Source organism: Myotis yumanensis, unplaced genomic scaffold (genome assembly GCF_028538775.1).
Source record: "Myotis yumanensis isolate MYYU_CA2020_CCGP unplaced genomic scaffold, mMyoYum1.0.hap1 SCAF_1, whole genome shotgun sequence".
NCBI lineage: Eukaryota > Metazoa > Chordata > Mammalia > Chiroptera > Vespertilionidae > Myotis > Myotis yumanensis.
Window position 1 is genome coordinate 225,186,371 of NW_027223752.1, and position 26,106 is coordinate 225,212,476.

Consider the following 26,106-nt stretch of genomic DNA (forward strand, 5'->3'; position numbering starts at 1 on the left):
TTTCTCTAAAAAAATAAATGGAAAAGTTTCCTTGGGTGAGGGTTAACAACAAAAAAAGAAAATATCTAACTTCATTTTTTAAAAAAAGAAAAGAATGAGAGATGCCTCAGCCCTCAAGAGCAAATGTTAACATTAATCCCACGTGGTTTTGTTATTGGTAAATGAATGAGTTCTCTCAGGCTATCAGAATATCAGTTCTTAGATCTCCATTCTCACTTCGATGGAACTTCATCCCTAACCCGCCCCAAGAAGTCTTAGGACCCACTGGGGTAAAAGCTCTCTGTAGTCCTCTGGTTTTAATATCCTTAGGATGTAAATCCTGCGCTCTTCCCAGGGGGTAAATACTTGAGGTTTCATCTGCTGGTCAATTCCAAAGCTTGTTTTTAAGAGTGTGACTTTAAAACATAAAACCATAATACTTTAAACCAGAAGACTCATTTAGTCTAGGTTCCTTTAGTCTAAAAGCAGACCCTGAAACAAGATCCCTATCATTTATTTGGAAGGTGATGTGAGAAGGAGAAGTAGAACAGGGAAAACAATAAAGCCAGTTAAGGGGTGTTAATGAATGGATTGCTGCTATGCATACTGGGGCTCAACCCCATGGAGAGGCAAGAAAGCGGGGCTGTTTCTTCACCAACTCCCATTGCTCGCTGGTTGGGGGCTGCTCCTTGGCAATTTATACCACCCCATGAGCACAGTCAGAGGCCCGGGATGCATCTGCTTTTTGGGAACTATCTGTAGGTGACCTCTGAGACAGGTGGAGGGAATATCAGTGGGACATTACAGCTTTTCCAGAGAGACTAAACAGAAAGCATCTCACTGTGAAAAGCCACAACAACTACCCATTCATTCAACAAGTATTGATTACTGATGTCAATGAACAAAAGGGACAGGGATCCCTGCTTTTGTGGAGTGTATATTCCAACAGGAGAAGGAAACATAATATGCATGAAAAATAAATGAATTATATATAGTGTTACAGAATAATATTCACAATAAACATGTAAACTAGACAGAGCTAGAGGAAGGTAAAAGGCATTGGGAGTGCTGGGTTCAGTATGGAGCGGTTGCATTGTTCAACGGGGAGATGAGGGGAGCCTCTTCAAAAAAAAGACCTGAAGGAGGTGGTGGAAGGAGCTATGGGGAAATCTGGTGGGAGAGAATTCCAGGTGGAGAGGACAGACTCCTTGAGGTGGAAGCATGAGCAGGCCTGATGCACTCCTGGAGTAGTGAGGAGGCCATTGTACCCGAGCAGAGACAACAGGAGAGGTGGTAACAGACTGTAAGATTAGAGGTGGGAGAGGTCATATCATGAAGGATGTCCCAGGCCTTTGGTTTATTGCAAGGACAGCAGGAGACACTGGAGGCTTCTGAGAGAAAGAGGGATGTGATCTGCCTAGTGTCCTAACAGGATCACTCTGGCATGCGTGCGGAGAATAGACTGAAGTGAGGTGTATCTATGACCCATGCTGTGTAACTTATTATCACAAACTTAGTAGCTAAAAACAACACATACCTATTGTCTCAGTTTCCTGAGTCAGTAGTCCAGGTATGGGTCAGCTGGGTCCTCTGCTCAGGGTGAAATCCAGCTGTTGACTGAGGCTTCAATCTCATGTGAGTCTCAGGGCCTTCTCCCAGGCAGAATTCAGATCCTTGTGGTTGCAGGACTGAGATCCCATTTTCTTACCAGCTTTTGGCTGGGATGGCTCTGAGATCTTTAAAGCCACTCAAGTCCTTGCCATGTGGTCCTCTCCACAGACAATTAACAACATGGATGCTTCTTCAAGGCCAGATGGAGAATCTCTCTTTACACTTCAAACCCCTTTCTTTAGGGAAGACTCAGTCCCTTTGAAGGGCTCACCTGATTAGGTAAGGACCAACAAAGATATCCCTCAAAGTCAACTGATCAGTAAACTAGTCATGGGGGTGACGCCACACCCCTCATACTTATAAGTCCCACCTCAGGAGAGGGGTGCATACAGGGCCATCTTGGAATTCCGCCTACCATGGTGACAAGGATGGAAGCCAAGTTCTGTTGAGGTTGTTGTCATAATCCAGGCAAGAGCAGACAAGGGCTTAGACATGGTGGTAACAGTGGAGGGGACTGGAAAGGGTCAGAGTCTGGTGGTGGCAGAGCCCATTGGTTTCCTGTCAGACTGACTGTCAGGTGTGAGCAAAAGAGAAAAGCAAGGATTTTAGCCTGAGCTGAAGGTTGCTGGCAATAAAATCACAACCCATGGTAGCCATGCCACCTGATGCCAGTGAGTGGTGTGAACCAGGCCAAAGGGAAAAGTGATCCCCTCAAAGGCAAGGTCAGGGAAGCCTTGATGGTAGGAGCAAATAACTGTAGTGTTTAGATAGGTGAAGAGAAGAAAGGAAGGTATTCCACAGGACTGAGGTGGCCAGAGGGATGGAGAGGGGCAGGAAGGCATTAAAGGTATTTTGAGGGTCATGAGTGGATTAGTTGGGCTCAAATGCAGGGTCAAGTGGGTGAGCAAGATGGGAAGGCTGGCAGGTGAACACTGATCCAATAGGACAAAGAGATTTTGCTTTAGAGAAACATTCACAAGAGATGATACAACAATATCTGTCATTACTGTATTAGTTGCTAGGGCCGCCATAACCAAGTACCACCCACTGGGTGGCCTAAACAAGAGAAATTTATTTTCTCACAGTTCTGGAAGCTAGAAGCCCACGGTCAAGGTTATCCACAGGGTTAGTTTCTTCTGAGGCCCCTCCCCTTGGCTTATAGATGGCTGTTTTCTTCCTGTGTCTCCACATGGTCTTCCCTCCATGTGGGTCTATGTCTTAATCTCCTCTTCTTAGGACACTAGTCACATTGGATTAGGACCCACCCTAACGCCCTCACTTTATCTTAATCATCTTCCTAAAGATCCTGTCTCCAAATAGTCACATTCTGGGGTTCTAGGAGTTAGGATTCCAACATACGAATTTTGAGGGGACACAGGTCAGCCCATGCCCCCTACAGTGTTTGTGTAAATTGTTAGGCATTGTAGAGACTAGAGAAGCAACTGTCCTCATTTCTCTTCCCTCCCCTTTACTGGAAACACATCCAGGAGGCCAGGGTCCCGGGGACTGGCTGTACCAAGTTCTCTGACACCCACTCGCTGCAATTACTCTCATCATCACTGGAAACCACGGTGTTTGGCAAGAGCTGATGCAAAGTTAATGGGGAGCCATCATGGAGCGAGGCATCACGTTTAGTTAGTGAAGAAACGGGAGTGACCCCTCTGGGGTTCTCCACCCGCCGCCTTGCTTGTTCCCCAAAGCCTCAGACTGAACTTTCAAAGGCAGGGACCTGCAAAAAAACCACGGCCTGCTCTCTTGATTAAAAAACCAAATAATAGTTTTGTGCTTGGCTATTTGATGTCTGTAATGTGAGTCTACATCGAGCGGGAGCACGAATAAAAATAAAAAATAGCCATTTTAGAAGGCAGATTTTGCTTATTCTGTAAGATCAATCACCAGAGCTGCCATTTTCCTAGTCATTTCAAAACCAGACACCGGTAATGTTTTTCCTCTACACAACTGTCTTCATTTGTGCTTCTCAGAGGAGTGTGCCCCTCTGGATTTTCACTCAGTTCAGCCAGGGCAGCAAGCTGCGTGCCCTCCACATGTTTACCCAACAGTCTAGCATCTCGTTTATGAGGCTTAAGTGGCCCCGCCGTATTCCAGGCCACATTTGCTTCGCGGCAAAGTTCAGTAGCTGGCAGCTCACATTTGCCCAAATTGATTCCACATCTGCCTTAAGTAAACCGCTCCCTCGGACACACGCGTGCCTGCTTTCCCCCTCCCTTGCAAGTCAGCATATGCTATTAGAGGTTGGGAATAAAGGGGCTATTTTAGAAAGGAAGAAAAACATGTGAAAGGTCAGCCTGCGGCTCAGAATACTGCAGTGGGTTACTGTTCCTGCTCTGAAGGAAACCGAAGGACTTGGCTAAGTAATAAGGCACTTCAACCCTCGTGCACTGGCTCATGCTGTGCAATCCTTTCGTGTGGAAATCTTGTTCCAGTAAAAGTCTCAACCAACAGAAACATCAGGAAACCTCATCTATCCAGAACCACACAGAATCAGAAAGTAAATGTGTACTCCCCCTGCCCCTCACCTCCCTCCCACCCCCCAAAACCTTGGGGCAGCCGAAATGCCACAAAGCCTTGCAGTGAATGTATCCATTCCAGAGCCTCCAACTCCACATGAAGGGGTTTACTTTCATTTGATGCCAGATTCCAGATTTTTGGCTGATTTCCCATCTCACTGTGGACTAGAAGCAGCAAACCTGAGATGAAGCCAGAGCCTGCGCCTTACAGCTGTGAGGCAGGGCAGAGATAAGGAAAACAGAAAAGTCAGAAATCTCACAAGCACAGCAGGTAAACGTCTGACCCAACCCAACAGCCCCTGAGACACAACCGCACAGTAACAATAAACCGAACCCATGAAGAAAGGCTGGGTTATGTTTAACCTCTTTTATCTAAGGTGGAAATGACATGTGGAATACATTTTAGGAAAATGATTAAAATGTGAAATTGAGATGCTTGGTCAAGACCCTTTGGGTTGCATGTGACAAAAACTCAACCCAAACTGGTGCAAAAAGGGAATTTATTCACATTATGTGTTGATTCAGAGATAGCCTTGCTTCAGACACAGGGAATCTAGGAGGTGTGAGCAGTGTCTTCAGGAACTGCCTTCCATTTCCTGTTGTTTCCTTCTATGACAGTATTAGTCTCTGGCCAGCTCCACCCTCTTGGTGGCAAGACAGCCGCCCATAGCTCCAAATCTGGTGAAAAAGAGACCCTCCCTGGTCTGACCACACAGGCCAACAGGCAATGTTAACGCTAGCATAGACATGATTAGCTTGGTTTGGGCACATGCCCATCCCAGATCCAATCCCTGTGGCCAGGAGTTTGCACAACAACCTGATTGGTCAAAATCAGACCACATGACTACTCCTGGAGCAGAGGGTATGTCTGCTCCACCCAAAGCGGGGAGAGAATGGGAGAGGGATGAGCAAAATTGGGGGTGGGAGGTGGGAGTAAACATTCCCATGAGAGAGGGAGTGAGAAGTGGGACAGAGAGAGCAGCTACTGTCTACCAGGAGAGACAACGCCTGTAACCATAGGCCAAGCATGTCAAACTGGAGGCTGCTGGGCCGCATGCCTCGTTTATTTGGCCCATAGTTAGCCTTTGAGTTTGACATGCTTGACATAGGCTATCCAGCAGGGCTCTTTCTTGAGGACTCTGGGTATAATTACTTTATATATTCACAAATGGTTGTGACCTATAGCTTATATTTTAAAAAAACTGATCGTGATAATATAAAATGATGGTGTTTCTGGAGTTTTCAATTATGTAACTGACTTTTCTTACTGCACCATTTTGAGTTTTTTAATCCTCAACTGTGGACATGCTGAGAGAGAGAGAGAGAGAGAGAGAGAGAGATCAGTTACTTTCCATATTTCCATATGCTCCCCAACCAGGGATCAAACCTTCAAACCAGCAACCTGACTGGGAATCAAACCAGCAACCCCTCGGTGCACAGGATAAAGCTCAACCAACTCGGGAAAGGCACCATTTGGGGTTTGGTTTTCTGTCGCTGGCAACCAAGAGTCCGGACAAAGCATCCCATTTTTATTTTTTGCACTTTCTTTTAATCATCTATGGTCACGGAAAGGGAACACCAGGAAGAGGAGACTGCTGTGGACCGTTCCCCAACTCTTGCAAGGAGCAAAATTCTCATCTCTCCCAGTGTGTTCGGATGACCCGTTTGGGAAACACCACTTATCAGAATGGAAGTAGAGGAATGATGGGCACCCTGCTGCTTCCAATTAGGGGGCAGAACCTGGGGAGGGGACCTCGCTGACACTGCCTGGCTGAGCACCCCGCTCCAGGGAAGAGAGCAGCAGAGTCACCCCCTCAGGCACTGCTGCCTTCCCACACACAGGGGTTGCCAATGAGCTGTGTATTTTGTTACCAACAGGCAGAATCAACTGCAGAAGGCCTCTGGCACTCAGCAGGTGTGGGTGAATCAGGGAGAGTGAAATCACCTGTCCATGGAGTCCCATCCGGGCTGCGGATGCAACAGAATCCGGGAGGCACAGGCGGGCAGGGAGGCAGGCAGCTGGCTGACCACACAGGACTGTTGAGCCCCGTCTGGCGTGGACCCGTGAACATCCTCCCAGGTTCATCCTCCAGGTCAGTGCCCAGTTGTTTCTCATGACCAATCCATCGTCATACTTCCCCTTCCTAAGTGAGAGTAGCCACTACCTGACTTGTAACCGCATGGCCTAGTTTACAGTTTTTGTTCTTTATCTAAATGGAATCTAAAAAGTAATACTCTGGCAACTGGCTCCATTCATTCAGCATTGTTCCGGAGATTGTGTTGTTTGTTCTCATAGCTATACCGTATTCCGTCCGTGTGACCACCACCGTTCATTTATTCATTGTTCTGTTGCTGGGCATTGGAGTCGTTTCCACGGCTGCTGTGGGCATTCTAGCGTGTCTTCTGGCAAACTGGTGAATGCATTTCTGCTGCCCGAATAACTATAAGTGGGGGACACAGGGTTTGCAGGTGTCCAGAGTCAGGACATACGCTAAACCTTTTTAAAGGCACTGTTCATATTCCATATTATTTTCATCTTTGTTGTGAATTTACTTCATTTCCCTTATTAGATTAGAAGTGGTTTTCAATTGAATAAATCCTGTTTAAGCCCTGCCTCACTTTCAAATGAAGGGTCTCCCATACAATATGAGACAGAAAACTGAAGTGAGAAAGCAGAAAGGAAAACAAGCTCAGGGGAAAAAAGGCTGAAGTGGATGTAACGACCCACAGGTCTCAGGTGCTTTTTAAGAAGCTGACTGCAAGTGTGGTTGAGCTTCTTATCAGCCAATACAAAGAGGGAAACAAGTGACACAAATCAATGCTCACTGGACAGATGTGCCAACTGTTCAGCAGCATGGCTGCTTTTGGTTCTGAGATTTAAGAAAGGCCACCCCACCTGGCCAGTGTGGCTCAGTTGGCTGAGTATTATGCTGTGCACCAAGGGTCAAAGGTTTGATTCCTGATCGGGGGCACATGCCCAGTTGCAGGCTCTATTCCCAGTGTGGGGCATACACGAGGCAGTCAATCAATGTTTCTCTCCCTCTCTTTCTCCCTTTTCTCTCTCTCTAAAAATCAATACAAAGATTAATAATAAAAACAAAATGTCACCCTAAGGCTTTCTAAAGAGGATATTCTTGGCCCGGCTGGTATGGTTCAGTGGTTGAGCTTTGACCCATGAACCAGGAGGTCAGGGTTCAATTCCCAGTCAGGGCACATCGTCTGGGTTTCAGGCTCCATCCCCAGTAGCGGGTGTGCAGGAGGCAGCTGATCAATGATTCTCTCTCATCATTGATGTTTCTAGCCCTCTCTCCCTGTCTCTTCCTCTCTGAAATCAATAAAAACATAAAAAAAAGAGGATATTGTTGGACATCAAAAATATAGGACCAACTTCCTTTCAGTAATAACAGTAAAATGTTGTCAGTGTCTCCCCTTCCTTTATAATCTCCCTCAATATGGGCATGCCAAAGCACAGTTCACCATCATTAGGGAACTAATGCAAACAGATACACAATTCTCAAAAGCTCTGACTATATCCACAGGGGGCCAGAGTGGGGGTAGAATCGAAGTGTGGTCCAGGGACCTCTGAGGGTCTCAGAGACCTTTGTAGAGGCTCTATATGGCCAACACTATTGGTACAAGGCCACGAAAGCGTTCACCCTTTTTTACACTCATCTTATGAGTGTGCACAGTGGAGTTTCCGGAGGCCACAAGACATGTGATATAGCAACAAATCGAATGCAGAAGACAATTTGAGAATCTAGCTGTCTTCTATTAAGCTGGACATTAATTAAGCAAATTATTGTCTTGGGAAATACATTTTTTACACAAATATATGTCATACTAACCTAATGAGTTTGTTGTTGTTATTTTCAAATGAATATTTAAAATTTGTTTTACTAATATGGTATCTATTGACATAACCCATATAAAGAGAAACACTTTGGAGTTCTCAAAATTTTTTAAGAGTGTTAAAGGGTCCTGAGACCAAAAAGTTGGAGAAGCACCAGTCTAGAGGAAGATTTCCCCAAAAGGATGTTGATGGTCACTAATCCCAGATGTTCTGTGATCAAATACATCTGGGAAATGTTATGCCTCTCTTGGAAAGCATCGAATTAGAAGTAGTTAATTAACTTTAACTGTCTCCTAATGTATTTGACTAAGATCCCCTCTTTCCAGTGCTTTCCTCAGCAGCCAGGAGGCACACCTGGGATGAATGAACTGCAAATCCCTCGGTCAGTCCTCGTGAGTAGCGTCTCTTACAACCAGCCTTTGTCAAGTGTGGGCAGCAAAGTGTGATATTACGTTACCCCTCTGACAACAGGAAGAGTGATCCTTTTATAAACATCAAGGCAGCTGAGCAGAACAAGAGAGCCCCCTTTATCTCGGGGAAGAGGTGAACCAAGGGCAGGGTCAAGGCCAGGACAAAGATCCCACTCAGGAGACTAAACTGAGTCTGTTTCATCTGACAAACTGGCAGCCCAGGCCCCAAAGTTCTCCGAGACAGTCATCTCAGCCTGGAGAGCATCCAAAGCAGATGCTACACGCGCTTGCCTCAGTCATAAAGAAATGTCAATTAAGCACCCACAGAACATTGGACTTTAAGTTACACAACTTCCTGGTGGCCCCTCCAAGGAAAAGAGTGGTCAAATTGTACCCGGAATGAGCCAACTTCTTTTATTGTGTTGTTAACTATAAGTCAATTAAATGTTAGGAGAATCCTACCAAAAATGATGACTTTGGTTTTGGAATAATCCTATTTCTTTTTCCTAATCTTTATTGTTCAAAGTGTTACATATGTCCCCCTTTGACCTATTCTAGCCCACTCCCCACCCCCACCCCAGGCCTTCACCACCCTGTCTGTGTCCATGGGTTATGTATGCAAGTTCTTTGGTTGATCTCCTCCCACCTTCCCTCTGAGGTTCGACAGTCTGTTCAATGCTTCTGTCTCTGGATCTATTTTGTTCATCAGTTTATTTTGTTCATTAGATTCCACATATGAGTGAGATCATGGGATACTTTCTCTTTCTCTGATTGGCTTATTTCGCTTAGCATAATTCTCTCCATGTCCATCCATGCAATCCTATTTCTTTTTGACAGTAATTACAGAATCCAGCCAGTTGTCTGTTAAGCAAACTCCCAGTTCACAATAATAAAATTATGTCATCAGGCAGCTCATCTAAAGAGAGACTACAGAGCCCTGACAGGTTTGGCTCAGTGGATAGAGCATCGGCCTGCGGACTGAAAGGTCCCAGGTTCGATTCCAGTCAAGGGTATGTACCTTGGTTGCGGGCACATCCCCAGTGGGGGGTGTGCAGGAGGCAGCTGATCAATGTTTCTCTCTCATCAATGTTTCTAACTCTCTATCCCTCTCCCTTCCTCTCTGTAAAAAAATCAATAAAATTTTTTAAAAAATAAAATAGAGACTACAGTAATATGCAAGGCACTCTGAGAAATCTATAACTGGAAAAGATGTGTCTTTTCAAAAGCACATATAATCTAGTAGGGGCCAGAATGAGCACGAGAGAGAGAGGTGAGTATTCTCATGCTCCTTTCGCAGCTCCTGGTGAGGCACCTGTCAGAGAATCACATTCAGTGAGTATTTGTCTCAACAAATTTGCTATTTACCTTTAAAATGTTTACTTGTATACAAACTGACAAACACCTCCCACTCAAATATCTAGTCAAATATAATCTAGTCAAAAAGCACTTCATTGTTATAATTTAGTGCATTTATAAGAAAGGATTTACAAAGGAACCTAGACCGTTGTCAAGTAAAAAGAAATCATTTTAATATGCCCAGTTTCACTTCTATTAATTCAACACTGATGCCTACTATGCATGCATTCACATTAGTTTGACTTGATTCCTATGCATTTATTTTCCAATACGCAGCCACCTTTGGCGAGTTAGTTCATCTGAACTGTTTATTCTTAAAGAGGACAATGCAGGTTGTCCTTAAAGAGTTTTATCAACTTTAACGTTCTCAGAGAGACCTGAGGCTCCTCAGCATGGTAGGTTTTCACTGAAATCTTCTACTTGGAAGATAGCACAACAGACTCGGATCCTCCCAGGTCTCCTGGTTGCTTGTATTCATATCACAGCACACGGTTGGGTAAGAAGTAGAGACTGAATAATAAGTAGCTCTCCAAACACAGCTGGGTGAGGCAGCTTCATTTGTAGAAAGTAAAGCGAATCACGAAAACCTTCCTAATGGTGTGATTTGTTCCAGGGTTCTCTGGGTATTAAGAAGGGAAGTATTAGTCCTTGTGCACAGTAATGTTTACGGCATTACAGTTTTCTTCTCCAGCCGTCTCTCTATATGAGGTGATTTATCGCACTTGCTGCAGAATGGAGAGCATGAAGATGTCTAATTTCATAATCAGAGCTGGTGACAGCCTTCTCATTTCCTGCCAAATGGATCAGACCACACTTTTAACCCTATAGGAGGAAACATGAATAAAAACAGGGTTCATTTTTAAACTTCCTATCACTTCCCTCAACCCCCAACAAACAAAATGACATCAGAATTGGGTTGTGCAATTGACATGCAGTCTGAGAAGGCGGCAAGCTGCCGGAGCCCTGGAATGAACGGCTGGGAAGCCATGGCAGCCACGAGAGGCTTTTAAATGGCTCAGAAAAGGCCCCAAACAGGAAGATATGCCTCTGGCCTACTTAAAAACGAAATAAAAAAGAATGTTGCCGCAGATTACAAGAGTTTGGGTTAATAGGCTGGAAACCTCTCATTCTCAGCCAACTTGGATCATCTTAAAGTAACTAACCATCCAGCCATAAAGGGAACTTTTGAGCTTTTGTACAAAGCAGAATCCCGCATCAATTAAAACAGCTCACGAGTAAACAGTGACAGTAGTGTTTAAATAGGTGCATGGTAAAAAAGTCTGCGAAACAGCTATTCTCCCTCCATATTTAATTGTACATGTTACACTTTTATGCCTACTTATCAAAGGCTAAAGAGAAGAGTGCAAACTTGCAAAGAATATTCTGGAGGGAAATATTAAAATGAAATCTCGAGGAGGCACCTATGAGGTGGCAACTGTCGTGAAATACGAAGCAAATCACAATCCAGCCTCTAACTGGAATTTCTCCCGCTGCAAAGCAAACACACACACACACACACACACACACACACACCAGTACAACTGAGACTTTGTTTTGATTTTTAAGTTTACCTGGTGGCTGCACGTCTTCTTGAACAATACCAGCCCGGTTTATAGCTTGTTCCTTTTCTGAGAAACACAACAGAAAAATTACTTTTTAGCAAGAAGGGGAGACAGGACTTGGTGGTGGAAAGCCTTGTATTTACACGGGACGACAGGACAACTAGAAACCACTTTATATGAGTGCTTTTAATTCAGAGATGCCATTACTAAAAGTTTTCATGTTATGGCAGACAGATCCTATAGCAAAAAGCCTGGTTATTTTCAGGAAAAGCAAGCAAGCCATATTTCAAGAGAAAAGCTCCCAACTAACATCTCTTCTCTGCGTGCTCAGCATTTTTGGAAAGGCAACAAAACAACCGAAAAAACAATTTTGAAAGAACTGGTGGGCGTGATATTATGAGGGGAAGGCTGCTGAATTGAAGGAACAAGTACAATTAACAGAAAATGATGTAGTTTATATGTCTAAAATGTACTCCACTGAAGGAGTAGGCCCAGAGCTAAATATGCTATGTTTTTGATAGGAAATAGAGCAGAAAATTAATCTTTGGGTGGGTGGCTTTGGTTTGGGTAATTGAAGCTTCCCTAATTGATTGCAGGTGCTGTGCCAATTAGACAGTGCATGTTAGCTACAGCAGCTTGGCGGATCTCTTTGGCGATGTCCAACAGGCAAGGGCCATGAGAAATTGGGCGTTTTATATCTGTGGGCTTCAAGCACCCTGACACGTCTTTCTGAGTGGTTTAGAATAAACCCAAGGCCTGAGAAGACAAAGACTTATTATTCTAAGTATCGTGAAAAACAAATGGTGGCTTTTCAGGGGAAAGGCTTGGAGCCAAAGGATGTTTACTACTAAATTACAGTAATTAAGTGTTGTAATCAGACCTTCGTTGTAATCAGGCTGACAGTGTTTCTTTAAATCCACATTTAGCTCTTATTTAATATTAGGCCATTTTCTTTATTCTGGCCTCTGAATTCTCATGAAGTTACACAAGCATAAAGGTATAGGAAACAGGGTTTTGCCCAAGCCAATAGTCATTGAATTTGCTTCTCCGGCGATGTGGCAGAAAGTCAATCCTAAGTGACCTGCCTGATAGTTTTATCAATGCTAAGTTTTGCTTTGGCCAATATACAACTGGGAACTAGGGATGACGTGAATCTTGATATCCGATTCTAAGAGGGACACAGAGAAGACAGAGCATAATGAGGCCCATTACAGACAATGGCCGGCCGTGGTCTCCTGGGCCTCTGTGAAAAGAACGGCAACCAAGACCCTCTGGACCAAGATGTGCCAAAGACTTCTTCCACCTCGAGGGGATGACGATGGAGCCTCTAAGGCAGGGTGGGGAACGTCTGGCCTGAGGGCCCTATAAGGCCTCTGAAATCATTTGATCTGGCCCTGCCAAGGCATTAAGGGTGAGTTAATTAGACGTTTGACCAAATATAGCAGGGTAATTTTGTATAGCCCGAGAATGATGTTATGAATACCCAAATGGCCCTTGACAGAAAAAGGTTCCCCACCCCTGGTTTAAGGCATAAGTCTTTCTAATATAACTCAACAGGTGATCTCATTTCCTAAGAGGTTAAAGTCCTAAAAGACTGGGCCCTACCCCAGTGTCAACATGGAAGTCTCGAAGTATGGATGTATCTCAAACGTGCTCTTAGGAAATGCTAGTGAGTTAAAGACTATACTGTCCTTGATTGTGCCAGGAACAAAAATACATAATTTTCACCCTAGCCATTTGGCTCAGTGGCCTGGGGACCAAATGGTCCTGGGTTTGATTCCGGTTAAGGGCACATACCTTGGTTGCAGGCTCCTCCCTAGCCTGGGCCCTGTTGGGGCTCCTGCAGGAGGCAACCAATTGATGTGTTTCTCTCAGATCGATGTTCTCTCTTTCCCTCTCTCTTCCACTCTCCCTAAAAATCAATGAAAAAATATCTTCGGGTGAGGATTAACAAAAACAAACAAACAAAAAAGATACATTTTTCCACATCTAAAAGGTCTATTCTCTAGTATTAAGGAAGAGGGAAGTGAGTTTTTTAAAAAATTGATTGCCAGATCAATTGATTGCTAGACCTACGGATGTAAGGAAATCAGACATCCTGGTGTACCGAACACATTCTCTGAGAGGCAGGTACTGCAAAGCCAAAGCAGCGGGCGGACTGCCAAGCATCACAGGAAGTTGACTTTTGAGGCAAGGACAGAATGACTAACTGTGTCTAAGCTCTTATAATGCGATGGAGAACCGAGTAAAGAGAAAGGAATCCCTGTCCTCACACATTCTTGCTAATTGCTAATGAGGTTGGAGAGGCTGAGGATTTAATTTAAATAGACCATAATCACTTTATAATCCTTGTCCTTATGCAACCACCTCTTCTTTTTTTTTTAATGGCTTGGACAGGCAATTTAAACCGATTTGCTGAACCAGTTCCTAACAACTGATAACCGGAATTAGCAGCCCATCTACACGCCTGGTTCTTCAATCCATTAATGTTTTATAAATACTCTAAGGCCAGAGCAGTCTTATATAAATTCACGATATTACACGAAGACACTGTTTGTGAATGCAGAATGCGCTAAAGGAAAACAAACTGGTCCCTCAGGATTTAGCAAGTACCTCTTGATGAGGCTGACAGTTAGGTTTCTATTGTGTTATCATTAGAGAAATAGCAGATGGCTATAAACCTCAGGAAAAGGGCAACGCAGAAGTCAGGGGGTTTAACTATGGGAACAGATCAGAATAAGCTAATGACTGACTTTTCAGCAATGAGTGTGTGCTTCTACCTTGAGTGAAATGATTAAAACGCAAATATGTGATCCTGGGCCTGGGGCTCTGCAATGCCGGTTGGAAAAGGCACCGTTCTGAGTCTCAGCAAGCCCGATTCTGCCCCCTGGTGTTAAGGCAGTGGTTTGATTTGTAGTTTTAATTGAGGATTCTTACCTCTTAGTCGCAGGGCCAAGGTGCATTATTAAGCTGGTAATGCATGCAGACCAGGAGGTTTTTGTATGGTAGTAAAAGAGGTCACCTAATAATTTTTAAGTCTTTAAAAATGAAAACATATCTTTATATTTAATGGCCATATTGTCCAGGTGTAGACTATGACCTTAGGACCCCCCAACCCCATCTCCTCCTGCCAATAAGCAGCTAAAATAAAAGCAACGCACAACCTAAGTAATGAGACAAATGGCAACATTTGGTTGTCGGCTAAATATTAGATAATAGCATTGTATCGATATTAAATTACCTGGATTGGGTAACTGTACTGTGATTATGTAAGAGAACGTCCTTGTTCATAGGAAATACATGCTGGTGTTTAGGAATGAGAACTCGCATATTTAACTTACTCTTAAATGGTTCAGTAAAACAACAGTAATAATTCTACTAATCATACATATAATTATATATGTATATGTGTCTCTATGTATATGTAGATATAGATTTGTTATATTTTACATTTGGGGGAGAAAGCAAATGTAGCAAAATGTTAACTGATGCCCTGGCCAGGGGGCTAGGTCCCTTAGAAGTGTCGACCTGTACACCAAAAGGCTGCGTGTTTGATTCCCAGTCAGGTCACATACCTAGGTTGTGGGTTCAATCCCTGGTCAGCGATGTTTCTCTCTCACATCGATGTTTCTCTCACACCCTCTCCCTTCCTTTCTCTTTAAAAATCAATTTTTAAAAAATCCATGAGTGAGGATTTAAAAAAAAAAAAAAGGTAACTGGTAAATCTAGGTGAAGGATAGACAGGAATTTATTGCACAATTCTTGGGTCTTTTCTGTTGTTCTTTTCTCTTCTTTTTTTAATAACAAAAATACACAACTGCAAAACAAGTGTAAGGAAGTCAACAACACTGTGACTGTTCCATGATGATTACTTCAAAGTAGCTTTTTGCAAATAGCAGATATAAATTTTAAAAACTACTTTCCCAGGCTCCCATCTGCTGCTGTTGCCTGGACACGTTCATCATCCAGATGTACACGGGGTGATCCAGAACTAGACAGGCTCTGGCGGCGAATGTGAGTGTGAGCCAGCAGCTGAGGGGACCAAACGGCCACTAGAGCCACTGGCTCCTCCCAACCCCGTAAACACTTCTGCTTCCTCACCAGAGTCTAGTGGAATCCAGAGAGCTCTGTAATGCTGGTTAGAAAATGAGACTTGTCTGTCTGTGCATCTCATTGGACTCCACGGTGGAAGGAATAAAAAGCATATTCTAAGCACCTCGCATGTGATAGGGAAAAAGCCCTTCTGGTATGATTTGCACACCAAGTGATTTCGTGTAACTGTATTCGGACTCTGTACAATATACTGCTAGTTGGGAGCAGCGAGGTGCAGCAAACACAACCGAGAGGTAGGAGAACTGAGGTTCTCGCGGCTCTTACATGTAACCCGCGCTCTGCTATTAAACACTCCTCGCTGTCAGGTGAGAAGCGCAGCAGTAAGCAGCAGACAAGGTTGGGGAGTTAGGGGCGTGTCCACCCAGCAATATGCTATGTGACCTTGGACAAGCCCCCTACGTAAATGAGAGGACAAGGAGCACAGGGTCTCTACAAAACTATGATTGTATGCTTCTGCAGATCTAATAAATTTCAAAATGAGCAGGACCGCAGAAAAGGATCTGACTCTGTCTCATTTCACAGGCTGGCCTAAAATGCCATAGACAGGTTGCTTGAAAAGGCCTTATTCAGAATCACTGTCTAGTTCTGCTATATGAAGACAGATTAGGCTTCAAGCTACAGCATCTGTTCTCGGCCCTGAAGATGGGCTCTTCAGACAAGCCATGCTTTGCCAACAGGATGAAAGCTAAAAGGCACGTCTGGGATTCCCTCAGAAGCACAATGGTCTCCATACTTCTTGTCTGGGATCACTGACCATGAAGGCCAACTGCATCGTCCCAGTGCTCACTTCAGAACCGACCTAGCACGTGCAGAACTGACCTGCACTTCACATAACGCTGAGTCAAGTCTGGCTGAGTCAGTGAAAGAGCTGAAGATCACAGTGAATGTGGACGTGAAATCCCATGAGGCAGTCTTGTGACAGACTTGCCTGATTGTATGGAAGATCTCCTGGGCTTGACTTTACCTCAGCAGCCTTCTCTTTTCTGCTGCACTGAGTCTTATTCCAGCAGAGGCCCTGGAACCTCCCTGACCCCGCACTCCCCGGACCCGAGCTGGCCAGCATCAGTCAGGCTAGCCCAGCTGAATGGCCCATGCTGACTTCACACCTGAGCCTACATGGCCTCGGCCCCTCCCTTTCCAACGTTGGCAATTCTCAAGGACTGGATGTCTGCCCTGCCCTTCCAAGAACTGTGGGTTTCTCCTAGGTCTGCCCGGAATCGCAAGGAATATAAACGTCTGAGGGACAGTCAGAGAGGAAGACCTAACAGGAGAGGCTGAAAGGAGTGGCTGAAAGGCAGGAGCAAAAGAGCAAAACCAAGAGGACTGGCGGAGCGGGCAGTCACAGAAGCCCAGAGACAGGAGGGTTTCAAGGAAGGAGTGCCTGGCTGGTGTCTGTGCTTCCCCCACTGACAGACGACCCGACCTCCTGTATTACAAAGCGGACAGAAGTCATCACCTGAAGTGCCCACAGCTTCCCAACATCAAACCTAATTTAGCTGCGTCCACACCTGCCCTTCCTCTTGAGCTCACAGAAGGGTCCTGCCTCCCGTCCAAGGCTCTCTCCTCCATCTGGTCTCACGACCCCATGCCCCCTCCCACTCTATAGCTTGTCTTCTCTCTCCAGCATCTTTCTTTGTCCAGAGATTCTTTTGGCTCTCCCTTCCCTCCTAGACTCCTGGACCTGCTGCAAATACACTTTGTCATGCTCTTCCCCGTACAGTCAGACACCTTTAGTCAACTTAATACACTATTTACTCTTCAATCCACTGCAATCTGCTTTCTGCCCACCACCAAACCGCCTAAAGCATTCTTAACAAAATCATCTATGACCTTTACCTTTTTAAAAAAATAAAGATAATGGCTATTTTCACTTATCTTCCTGTCTCCAAAAAGCGTGACCCTGCTGACCACACCCCTTTTCATGAAGAGCTGTCTTCATGGGGCTTGTGACTACAGCTTCTCCTGGTTTAAATGCTTTCGCTCTGGGCACCCCTTCTTGGTCCCCTCTGAGGGCTCCCTTTTCCTGACAGCTTGCTCTATCAGTGTCCACCAGCACTCTGGTCCTCAGCCAGTTTGTCCCTCTCAATCTCTGAATGCTGCCTGGGAGCTCTTACCTCAGTGACTCTGACCCCATCCACTGCTGATGACACTGCATGTCTAGCTCCTGCTCGGACCCAGGACCTCAGCTCCAGACTGGCACCTCCCCCTGCCTCTGGGAAATCTCCAAGAGCACATCCTGACACCTAAACTCAGCACACCCCGAATGCAACTGGCTCGTCCTCACCCCCAGAACTGATTCCTTCTTGGGTTTCTGACTAAATGACCTGCACCACCATCTCCTCAGAGGCTGGAGCCAGAAAGCTGGGTGCCATTCTCCTTCCTCTCCCTCCCTTTCCCTGTGGCTACTTAGTCACAAATCCATGTAGCGTGTACTTCTTAACTACAGCTCCTAAAATCAATACTTCCTCCCAGTCCCAGAGCCACCACCCTGGTTCCGGCTCCAGTCACTTCTCCCTGCTCTCCTGTGCCCACAGGATGTACAGCCTTCCTATGCCTGGCCTTCCTGCCTCTAGCCAGGACCCGCCCAGCCCTCCTTCACATTACAGAGCAACGCCTACAAAGAATGAATCTCATCACCTCGTTCTCCCAATTCAAATGCTTCAGTGATCCTCCCCTGGCTGGACTCTGAGGAGGCAGAGGGTTACTGAAGTATTGGAATCAAGCGAGATGATCAAATTCAAAAAACAAATGGCATGACAACAGCCACAGCAGAAGACCTGGTTCTCTATACTTTCTGACAAACAGGAACGAATTTTTCCAGTTACAAAGTCTCACCGAAGGAATATTAAGATGTATTTCAGAATGAAGAAAGCTGAAACTCGAAAGGAGTGAGATGCAAGAAGGACTGATGCCTAAAGAATGTGGGTGAAGAGAAATGATCAGCGACTGTAGACACACCGTGATTTAGGGAGCATCAAGCACATGGTAGGACTGAGGCTATACATAAGACTAGGATGGGGCTCAGGCGTGCTAAGGTCTTTGTATATTTCATAGGTGGGTAAAGATATTAACTAACTTTAAACAATAATCATAAAATAATAAAAATAAAATGGAAAACTTTTAAACTACATAGTACAGGAGAGAAAAAAATAAAGCGTTAAGGCACAAAAGGAGAAAAAGGAAGTATAGAGATAGAAAACACAAAATAAGATGGAGAAAATAGAAGTAAACATAATAGTAAACACAATGAAAATGAATTCAATGCAACAGTTAAAGAGATAATCAGATTGGATTACAAATCCAGTTTAGCCCTGGCCGGTATGTTCAGTGGTTTGAGCCTCAATCCACACACCAAAGGGTCTCAGGTTCAATTCCCGGACAAGGGCACCTGGGTTGCAGAGTTGATCCCTGGCTCTGGTCAGGGCACATGCAGGAAACAACTTTTCAATGTACCTCTCTCACATTGACATTTCTCTCTCTGTCTCTGTCTCTCTCTTTCTCTCTCCCTCCCTAACTCCCTTCCACTGTCTCTAAAAGTCAATGGAAAAAATATCCTCGAGTGAGTATCAACAATAACAACAAAAAAATAAAGGCTGACTATAAGAGGATAGATATACCAGGAAAATACTAACCTAAAGAAAGCTGATTAACTATAATATCAGATAAAGAGTGGGAGGGGAATATCTGGGGTAAAGACCCTTATATAATGACAACTGAAAACAATTCTCCAGAATATTCTAGATTATGTGCACCCAATAACATGGCCTCAAGATATCTAAAAGAGTTAAGAAGCTTGATCTGTAACCAACATATGTAGAACCTGTATCCAACAATCAGAGACTAGACAGCATTCCAAACACAGAGAACATTAGTAAAAATTGATCTGTGCCAAGCCACAAGGCAAATCTTCACCAATATTAAAGAATCAAAATCACAGTCCACATTCCTTGACTACAGATGCAAATAAGGCAGAAATCAGCAATAAAAAGTAAGCAGACAGACCACCGTGGCTACTGGTAAAGAATGGGTAGTAGTTGGGGCCTGGTGGAAGTAGGGAGACCAGCTCAGAGCCCGAGCAGTGGGTAGAGGAGGTGGGTAGAATGAAGGTGAAGTGAGACAGAGAAGTGCTCTGACTGTCTTGTTCCATCAGGTACACCCAGCACCTACCAGTGACAGGTGCACAGGAAATACGAAAATCCAGGGTTTTGGGTTTTTTTCATCCTCACCTGAGGGTATGTTTTTATTTCATTTCATTTTATTTTATTGATTTTAGAAAGGGAGAGAGAGACATCGATGTACGAGATAAAAACATTGATCAGTTGCTTCCTGTGGGCACCCCCACTGGGATCGAACCCGAAACCTAGTGTATGTGCCCTGACTAGGAATGGAATCCCAAACCTTTTGGTGTACGGGATGATGCTCCAATCAACTGAGCCTCCCAGTCAGAGCTAAAATCCAGGTTTAAAAAAAGCTATTTTTTAAAAGCTAAATAAATGCTAGTTGAATGTGCTGAAAGTAATGTAAACTCTGTCCTCCCAGTGGTTTACCACTGTCACCAACACCTCCTGCCTGGATCCTAGTTTCCTGCCAGTCCAGCCAGCGCTGGGTGTGTCGACCTGCCGAAATCTCCTTGTCTCACATCTCTGCCCTCGTGGCTCCTTAGTTTTTAAACATTTTTATGGGGTGGGTAATATAAGACTGTTTTCGGTGTTTCCACACCTGTTATCTCATTAAAAACACCCCAAAACCTGTAAAGTCAGTCTGTAAGCTCCACTGCTACAGATGAGGAAACAGGCTGAGCTCAGAGAGGTTAAGGACTTACCTTAAGGGCCCTCATCCTATAGACCCTCATCTGCCTTACACCCTTTTCTCACTCCCTTAGAGGCAGTATCATGCCCTGGTGCACCGATCTATGACTCATCAACTGTGGGTCCTTGTACAAATACTTAACTGTTCCAGACCTGTTTGCCCACATATAAAATGGGGATGATGCTCACATAGCAGCTACCCCAAAGGGCTGCTATGAGAACTAAATGAGTTAATATACAGGAAGTGCGTAGAAGGTTGCCACACATAGTATGTATAAGGAACTTTCAGTAAATACTAGTTGTTTAGTATTATTTACCTGTTTAAAAAAAAAAATCAGTTGTGACTCTCAAATAAGAGTTGGGCGAATGAATTAAGACTGAGTCATAAAAGTGGGCAGGCGTAGACTGCCTTCCAATTAAAATGCAGATACTGTGGCCACTCACAAAACGGGCACCTAAAAGGCCTGATTTGCCTGTTTCAAGTTTCTCAGACAGCCACGGATTCTAGAGTATCCCTTTAAGACTGCTATTGGGACACAGGGCACAAACCCACACCTTGATCATCTGATCTGGACCAGGATTTCTCAGCCTTGCCACCACTCACATTTGAGGCTGGGTGATCGTGAGCATCTGTCCTGGGCACTGCAGAAAGTTCGGCAGCATCCCTGGCCTCTAGCCACTAGAGCAGCGGTTCTCAACCTGTGGGTCACGACCCCTTTGGGGGTCGAACGACCCTTTCACAGGGGTTGCCTAAGACCATCAGAAAACACATATATAATTACATATTGTTTTTGTGATTAATCACTATGCTTTAATTATGTTCAATTTGTAACAATGAAAATACATCCTGCATATCAGATATTTACATTACTATTCATAACAGTAGCAAAATTGCAGTTATGAAGTAGCAACGAAAATAATTTTATGGTTGGGGGTCACCACAACATGAGGAACTGTATTAAAGGGTCTCGGCATTAGGAAGGTTGAGAACCACTGCACTACAGCCAGTAGCACACTCACCCCACACCACCCCACCCCCAGTTCTGACAAGCAAAATGTCTCTTGATAAAACCAAACATCCCCTGGGGGACAAAGTCATCCCCAGTTCAAGGCCACTGCTCTAGTCTTCAAAACTGAAACTTTTCTAGTGGGACCCAAAGCAGACGCCCTTGTCCCATGTTCAATTCTAGAGGCTTCATCAAACAGCCTGTGACTCGGATCCAATAAGGAAGGATGATGGAAATAGACTATGCTGGGCTTCACACAGTCCTACATCCCCCTCTCCCCCACCCCCCCCCCCCCCGCCCCCCAGGCACGGTACCTAGCTGGAAGGCAGAATGCAGAGGCCATTTTAATCTTGGCTGATGAATAGAAGCTACAAGGGAATTTAAATGTGTATTTAAAATGCTCTGCCTCCATAAACCAAAGGTTGTAGCATTTGTAATGGGCAGAGCATTTATACGGAGCTTTTGCCTTCAAATCGCCAAGCTATCAGCTTCTGCTAATATTCTCCAGGGGCACGGTTGGCCCTCTTCCATCTTCAAGATGATTCAGGTTTCCTGGAGAACAAAATGAGCCTCTAATGCCTAATATTTTTTCTCTGACAGATGGTTTCAGATGTATCAAAGTGCTAATCCTTGCTGAGGTATAGGTCTCAAGGAAGGAGAGTTTGGCTTTTAGTATGATAGGACTTGAATGATTAAGGAGGAAAATTACTCCCAGGATATATTCACCATTGTCATGTGAGCAACCAGCTTAAAATGAAGACAGCAGAATCTGAAAAAAGATTTGAGGAAAGAGAGGAAAAACTAAAAAACCCAGGTTAGCAGTTTAGGTTTGGAACATTTCCGCCCAAAGACATCTCTGGGAGTGGAAATGAAGTTGCCAATAAAATCATCTTCAAGCTCAGGAAGATTAGGGTTCAATCTGTCTCCCCGCAACATCATCATTTCAGCTGCAGTGTGTGCAAGCTCTGGAGACAGAGGCCTGGGACTGAATATCTGCCTTGCCACTTACGAGCTGTGTGACCTTGGGCATGTTACACAACCTCTCTGAGCCTCAGTTTCCCCACCTGTATGACGGGTAACAATACCTACCTCAAAATGAGGTTAAAATTTAATGATCCAATGTATGCCTAACCGGACACATGATAAGCATTCAGTTAATGTTAACTGTCAGTATGAACTACTATTGAGTGTCGACCTACTAGGTGCAGGCTGCTTTCATGACCACCTCTGAGTCTCAGGGGAGGTGAGGGTTTGATTTTAGGTATCATAGAAATAGTTATTTGCTCAGGATCCTAGAGATTGAGTCATGCATCTACGGTCACAAAGCTGCGCACAGCAGAATTCAGACCCAGGGGAGCCGAGATCCGCCCGCGTCGCCACGTGGAGAAGACGGGACATGGAGTTACTGGGAGTTACTAGGTCACCACACGCGGGCAGAGGTCACTCACTGTATTCCTCCGGCCGCATTAGGGGCCGGAAGTAGATGGGGTAGAAGGCGGCGCCGATCAAGGAGATGAAGCCGCCGAAAATGAGCGCGGTCCGAAGGTTCTGGGACATGGCGCCCGCGGGAGCTGGCCCGGCCGGCTCTGAACCTCGCAACGCGGAATCCCGCTCGCGCTGCCGGGTCCTGACCCGGCTCGGAAGACGCGGAGCCGCTTTCGCTTCCGGGCCTGGGGGCGTGGCCAGGAGGCGGGGCGGGGCGGGGGCGAAGCCCGGGTGGGTGGGGCAAGAGGCGCACTATGGGGGCGGGGCTTGATGGGGCGGGGCCTCGGACCAGCGCTCCGCCTCCTGCGCTCCCTGGCGGTGTAACGCACCTGTGGTCACTAGAGGAGGTTTGGGAGGCTCATTGCTCTCCTTGACGCGGACCCGGTTCTGCTCCCTGCCTTGCCCCTCCCCCAGCCTGGCTCCCACTCAGTCGCCCCACCCACCACTCTTCTGACCTCTTTTGCCCCACCCTCCTTCACCAAGCACCTCTCCTGTCCTTCCCTTGTTGATTCGATTTTAGCAACTGTCTACCATGAGCTGTGTGCTCTCTGGGGCTCGCTGGCTCAGTCCTCATTTTAGTCGGCCCATTTCACCGGTGAGGGAACCACGGTTTGGCTGCCTGCCGTTGGACAAGTCCCTTGGCCTCCCTAGGGGTGATTTGAGGGGATTAGAGACAAAGGGGCAAATCGCCTGCCCCAGTATGGCCTGCAGGTGGATTCTGAAACCCGAGCCATAGGACCTTCTGGACCAAGACCATCCCGGGAGGAATGTTGTTTCAACATCCATGCTCCAAGAAGACTTTTAATGAGTCTGTTTTCCATCCCTCCTGTCTCCCTGTTCCCTTACCAATGAGGATGGGGAGTAAATGGGAATCAGCACAGGGCAGTGAGCCAGCAGCCAGTCCCACAGATGGGACCCTGGGACTCTGCCTTATTGCTGGGGTGGGAGGCGACTGAAGACAGACATCTGCTTTCTCTTTCTGTGACGGCCATCCTCCATCCTTCTGGGTGGGCTATGCCTGCATGTGACCTGCCCAGGAATACTGGGTGGCTGAGACTAAGATTCCTCGGACCGGACCGTCACTCAATCTTTTACAACTAAGAATGATACCTGCAGCTGGGAGCTGGGGAGCAAAGAGGATATTTATCTTGACCTCAGCAGCATTATTTAGTCCAGAGAAGATCTATGATCTTTCAGAAATGGTATGCTATCAGAGGACAGGTTCCTCTTTCTTTGTAGTTTTGTCATTGAATCAAGCTACTGTCTACCTCTGTGGTTCCAGAAGAATATAAATCAGGTGTTTGATCTGTCAGCAGATTTATGAACTATCAGCCATGCCCCAAACACCAGGCAAAGTGCTACAGGGGACACGAAGATGAGTAAGAGGTGACCCTTGCTCTCCGGGATCTCGCCATGTGGATGGAGAGACAGGACATATACATAAAAAGAAAACAAATGACCCGATGTTGCTGGTGAGTGATATGGTCCTGCGGGCTACAGAGGTTCAGAGGAGGAAGACGGATGACTGTGTGGCCAGGCAGTCGCTCCTCAGGCCCTTGCAGGAGCTTGTTAGGGTGAGGACAGAAGACTTCAGAGCAAAGAGGGAATGAAGTGATGCATGCTTCACATCACGTGATATGAAAATCCCCAGGTATAGTGCATATTTGTCATTTTAGCAGCTTCCACTTTGCTCCCAGTTAATAGTACCCTGAATATCTTTTGGCAAATCACTCCTCTCCCATTCTCAATCCATGAAGCAAGCTGGGGCTTCTTGCCCCCACTCAAACCCTTATTTTCCCCAGCTCCAAGAGTTAAGCATATAACCAAGCTGACCAAGCTCCCTCACCAGACGGGTTGATCCTCTAATATAGTGATGGTGAACCTTTTGTGCTCCGTGTGTCAGCATTTTGAAAAACCCTAACTTAACCCTGGTGCCATGTCACATAGAAATGTTTTGATATTTGCAACCATAGTAAAACAAAGACTTATATTTTTGATATTTATTTTATATATTTAAATGCCATTTAACAAAGAAAAATCAACCAAAAAAATGAGTTCGCATGTCACCTCTGACATGGGTTTCATAGGTTCACCATCACTGGTCTAATAGTACTGCATGACCCATGTTGAGCCAACCATAGCCTGTCCCAGCTGCTGGAAAGCTGACTTTGAACTTGAGAGGATGAGATCGGAGCTGCTGGGGACCACCATTTAGAGACTGAGAATGAGGACAATACAGCAGAGGGAGGCCTGAGAGATAGAAGGAAATCAGATGCCGACGTTACATTTGAACGCCTGAAGCCAGCTGTGCCTAAAGTGGGATCTATCCCTGACCTTCTCAGTAACACAAAGTCCCTCCTTCACTGGAGCCAGTTTGAATTTCTGTCTTTGAAAACAGAAGGAGTCCCAGATGAAATCACCATGGGTGTGATTTCATTTGCTTAACATCTCCCTGAGCGGTGAGGCAAGAATTGCCCTGTTTTATAGACCATCCATGCCATTTGTATAAGCTTATTAGCATCATCACACCAAAAACAGCACTTGCTTGCCACTGAGTCCTACCAAAAATAAGCCCATCTCTTGGATCCCAGTGTTCTCCCTGTTTCTGAGAATCCCACTGACCTATAAATTTAATCAGCAAAGTCTTATAGTCTGCCTACTCAGGGCCAAGCACTGAACTAGTTGGCGGAGAACACAGAAAGGAAGCAGACAGCATTTGTGTATTCAACAAAGTTCACTGAGCCAGGAGCACTGTGCCAGGCACTTTTCAGGTGCTGGTGGAGGCAGCAGTGATTTAACAGGAGAGTCCGCTGTCCTCATGGTGTCCACAGTCTGGTGGAGGAATGAGATGTGGCAACATATAGTAATTGCTGCTTGGCCTCCGAGCCTTCCCTAGTAATAGCTCCTGATGCCTCTCATCTTGGCATTCTTGGTTGGACTGTGAATCTAGGTGCCCTGTACATCCCTATCAATTACAATATCAAGGTGTAGAGCACTTCCCCTGCGCCAGTCACGACCACAGGTTTATCCATGCAGTACTCCCCAACCCCCGTGACTAGGTGTCTCCATTTGCAGAGGGTGGAGCTGAGGCATAGCAAGAATGTCTAGCTCAAGGTCACGCAGCTAATAAGTGGCAGATCTGGGATTCAAATTCAGGCTGTTTGTCTCCGGAGACCTGCTGTTGCCATTACTCTACACTGCTTTGCTCTGTCAGTGAGCTCATGTTGTCTGAGTGTGGGTTCAATGCTAACCTGGTCCCATTGTCCTTTCTCACAGAAATCAGATTTGTAGGGATGGGAACACAAAGACAGACAGCACAGATGCAGTGGATTTTTTTCCCATTGATAATATTATCATGAGGTTTTTGCATATCTTCCACTTGCCCGAAACCCTGGAG

General features: G+C 45.5%; 1 protein-coding gene across 1 annotated transcript; it reads right to left on the reverse strand.

The window, feature by feature from the left end:
* Positions 1-9,882: 9,882 nt before the first annotated feature.
* SMIM20 (small integral membrane protein 20) lies at positions 9,883-22,878 on the reverse strand. The gene is made up of 3 exons (XM_070410900.1): positions 22,673-22,878; positions 11,306-11,362; positions 9,883-10,556 (listed from the first exon to the last, which is right to left on the reverse strand). Exons 1-3 carry the CDS (start codon positions 22,779-22,781, stop codon positions 10,519-10,521), a joined length of 204 nt encoding a protein of 67 aa, XP_070267001.1. The 5' UTR covers positions 22,782-22,878; the 3' UTR covers positions 9,883-10,518.
* Positions 22,879-26,106: the final 3,228 nt, after the last annotated feature.

What these genes read in the sequence shown, in the direction of transcription:
- SMIM20 (XM_070410900.1), bottom strand. Translation starts at nt 22,781, where the DNA reads ATGTCCCAGAACCTTCGGACCGCGCTCATTTTCGGCGGCTTCATCTCC. An exon ending in AATGCGGCCGGAGGAATACA is followed by an intron (nt 11,363 to 22,672) that starts GTGAGTGACCTC and finishes TGTGTTTCTCAG; the next exon opens with AAAAGGAACAAGCTATAAAC. An exon ending in AGAAGACGTGCAGCCACCAG is followed by an intron (nt 10,557 to 11,305) that starts GTAAACTTAAAA and finishes TTCCTCCTATAG; the next exon opens with GGTTAAAAGTGTGGTCTGAT.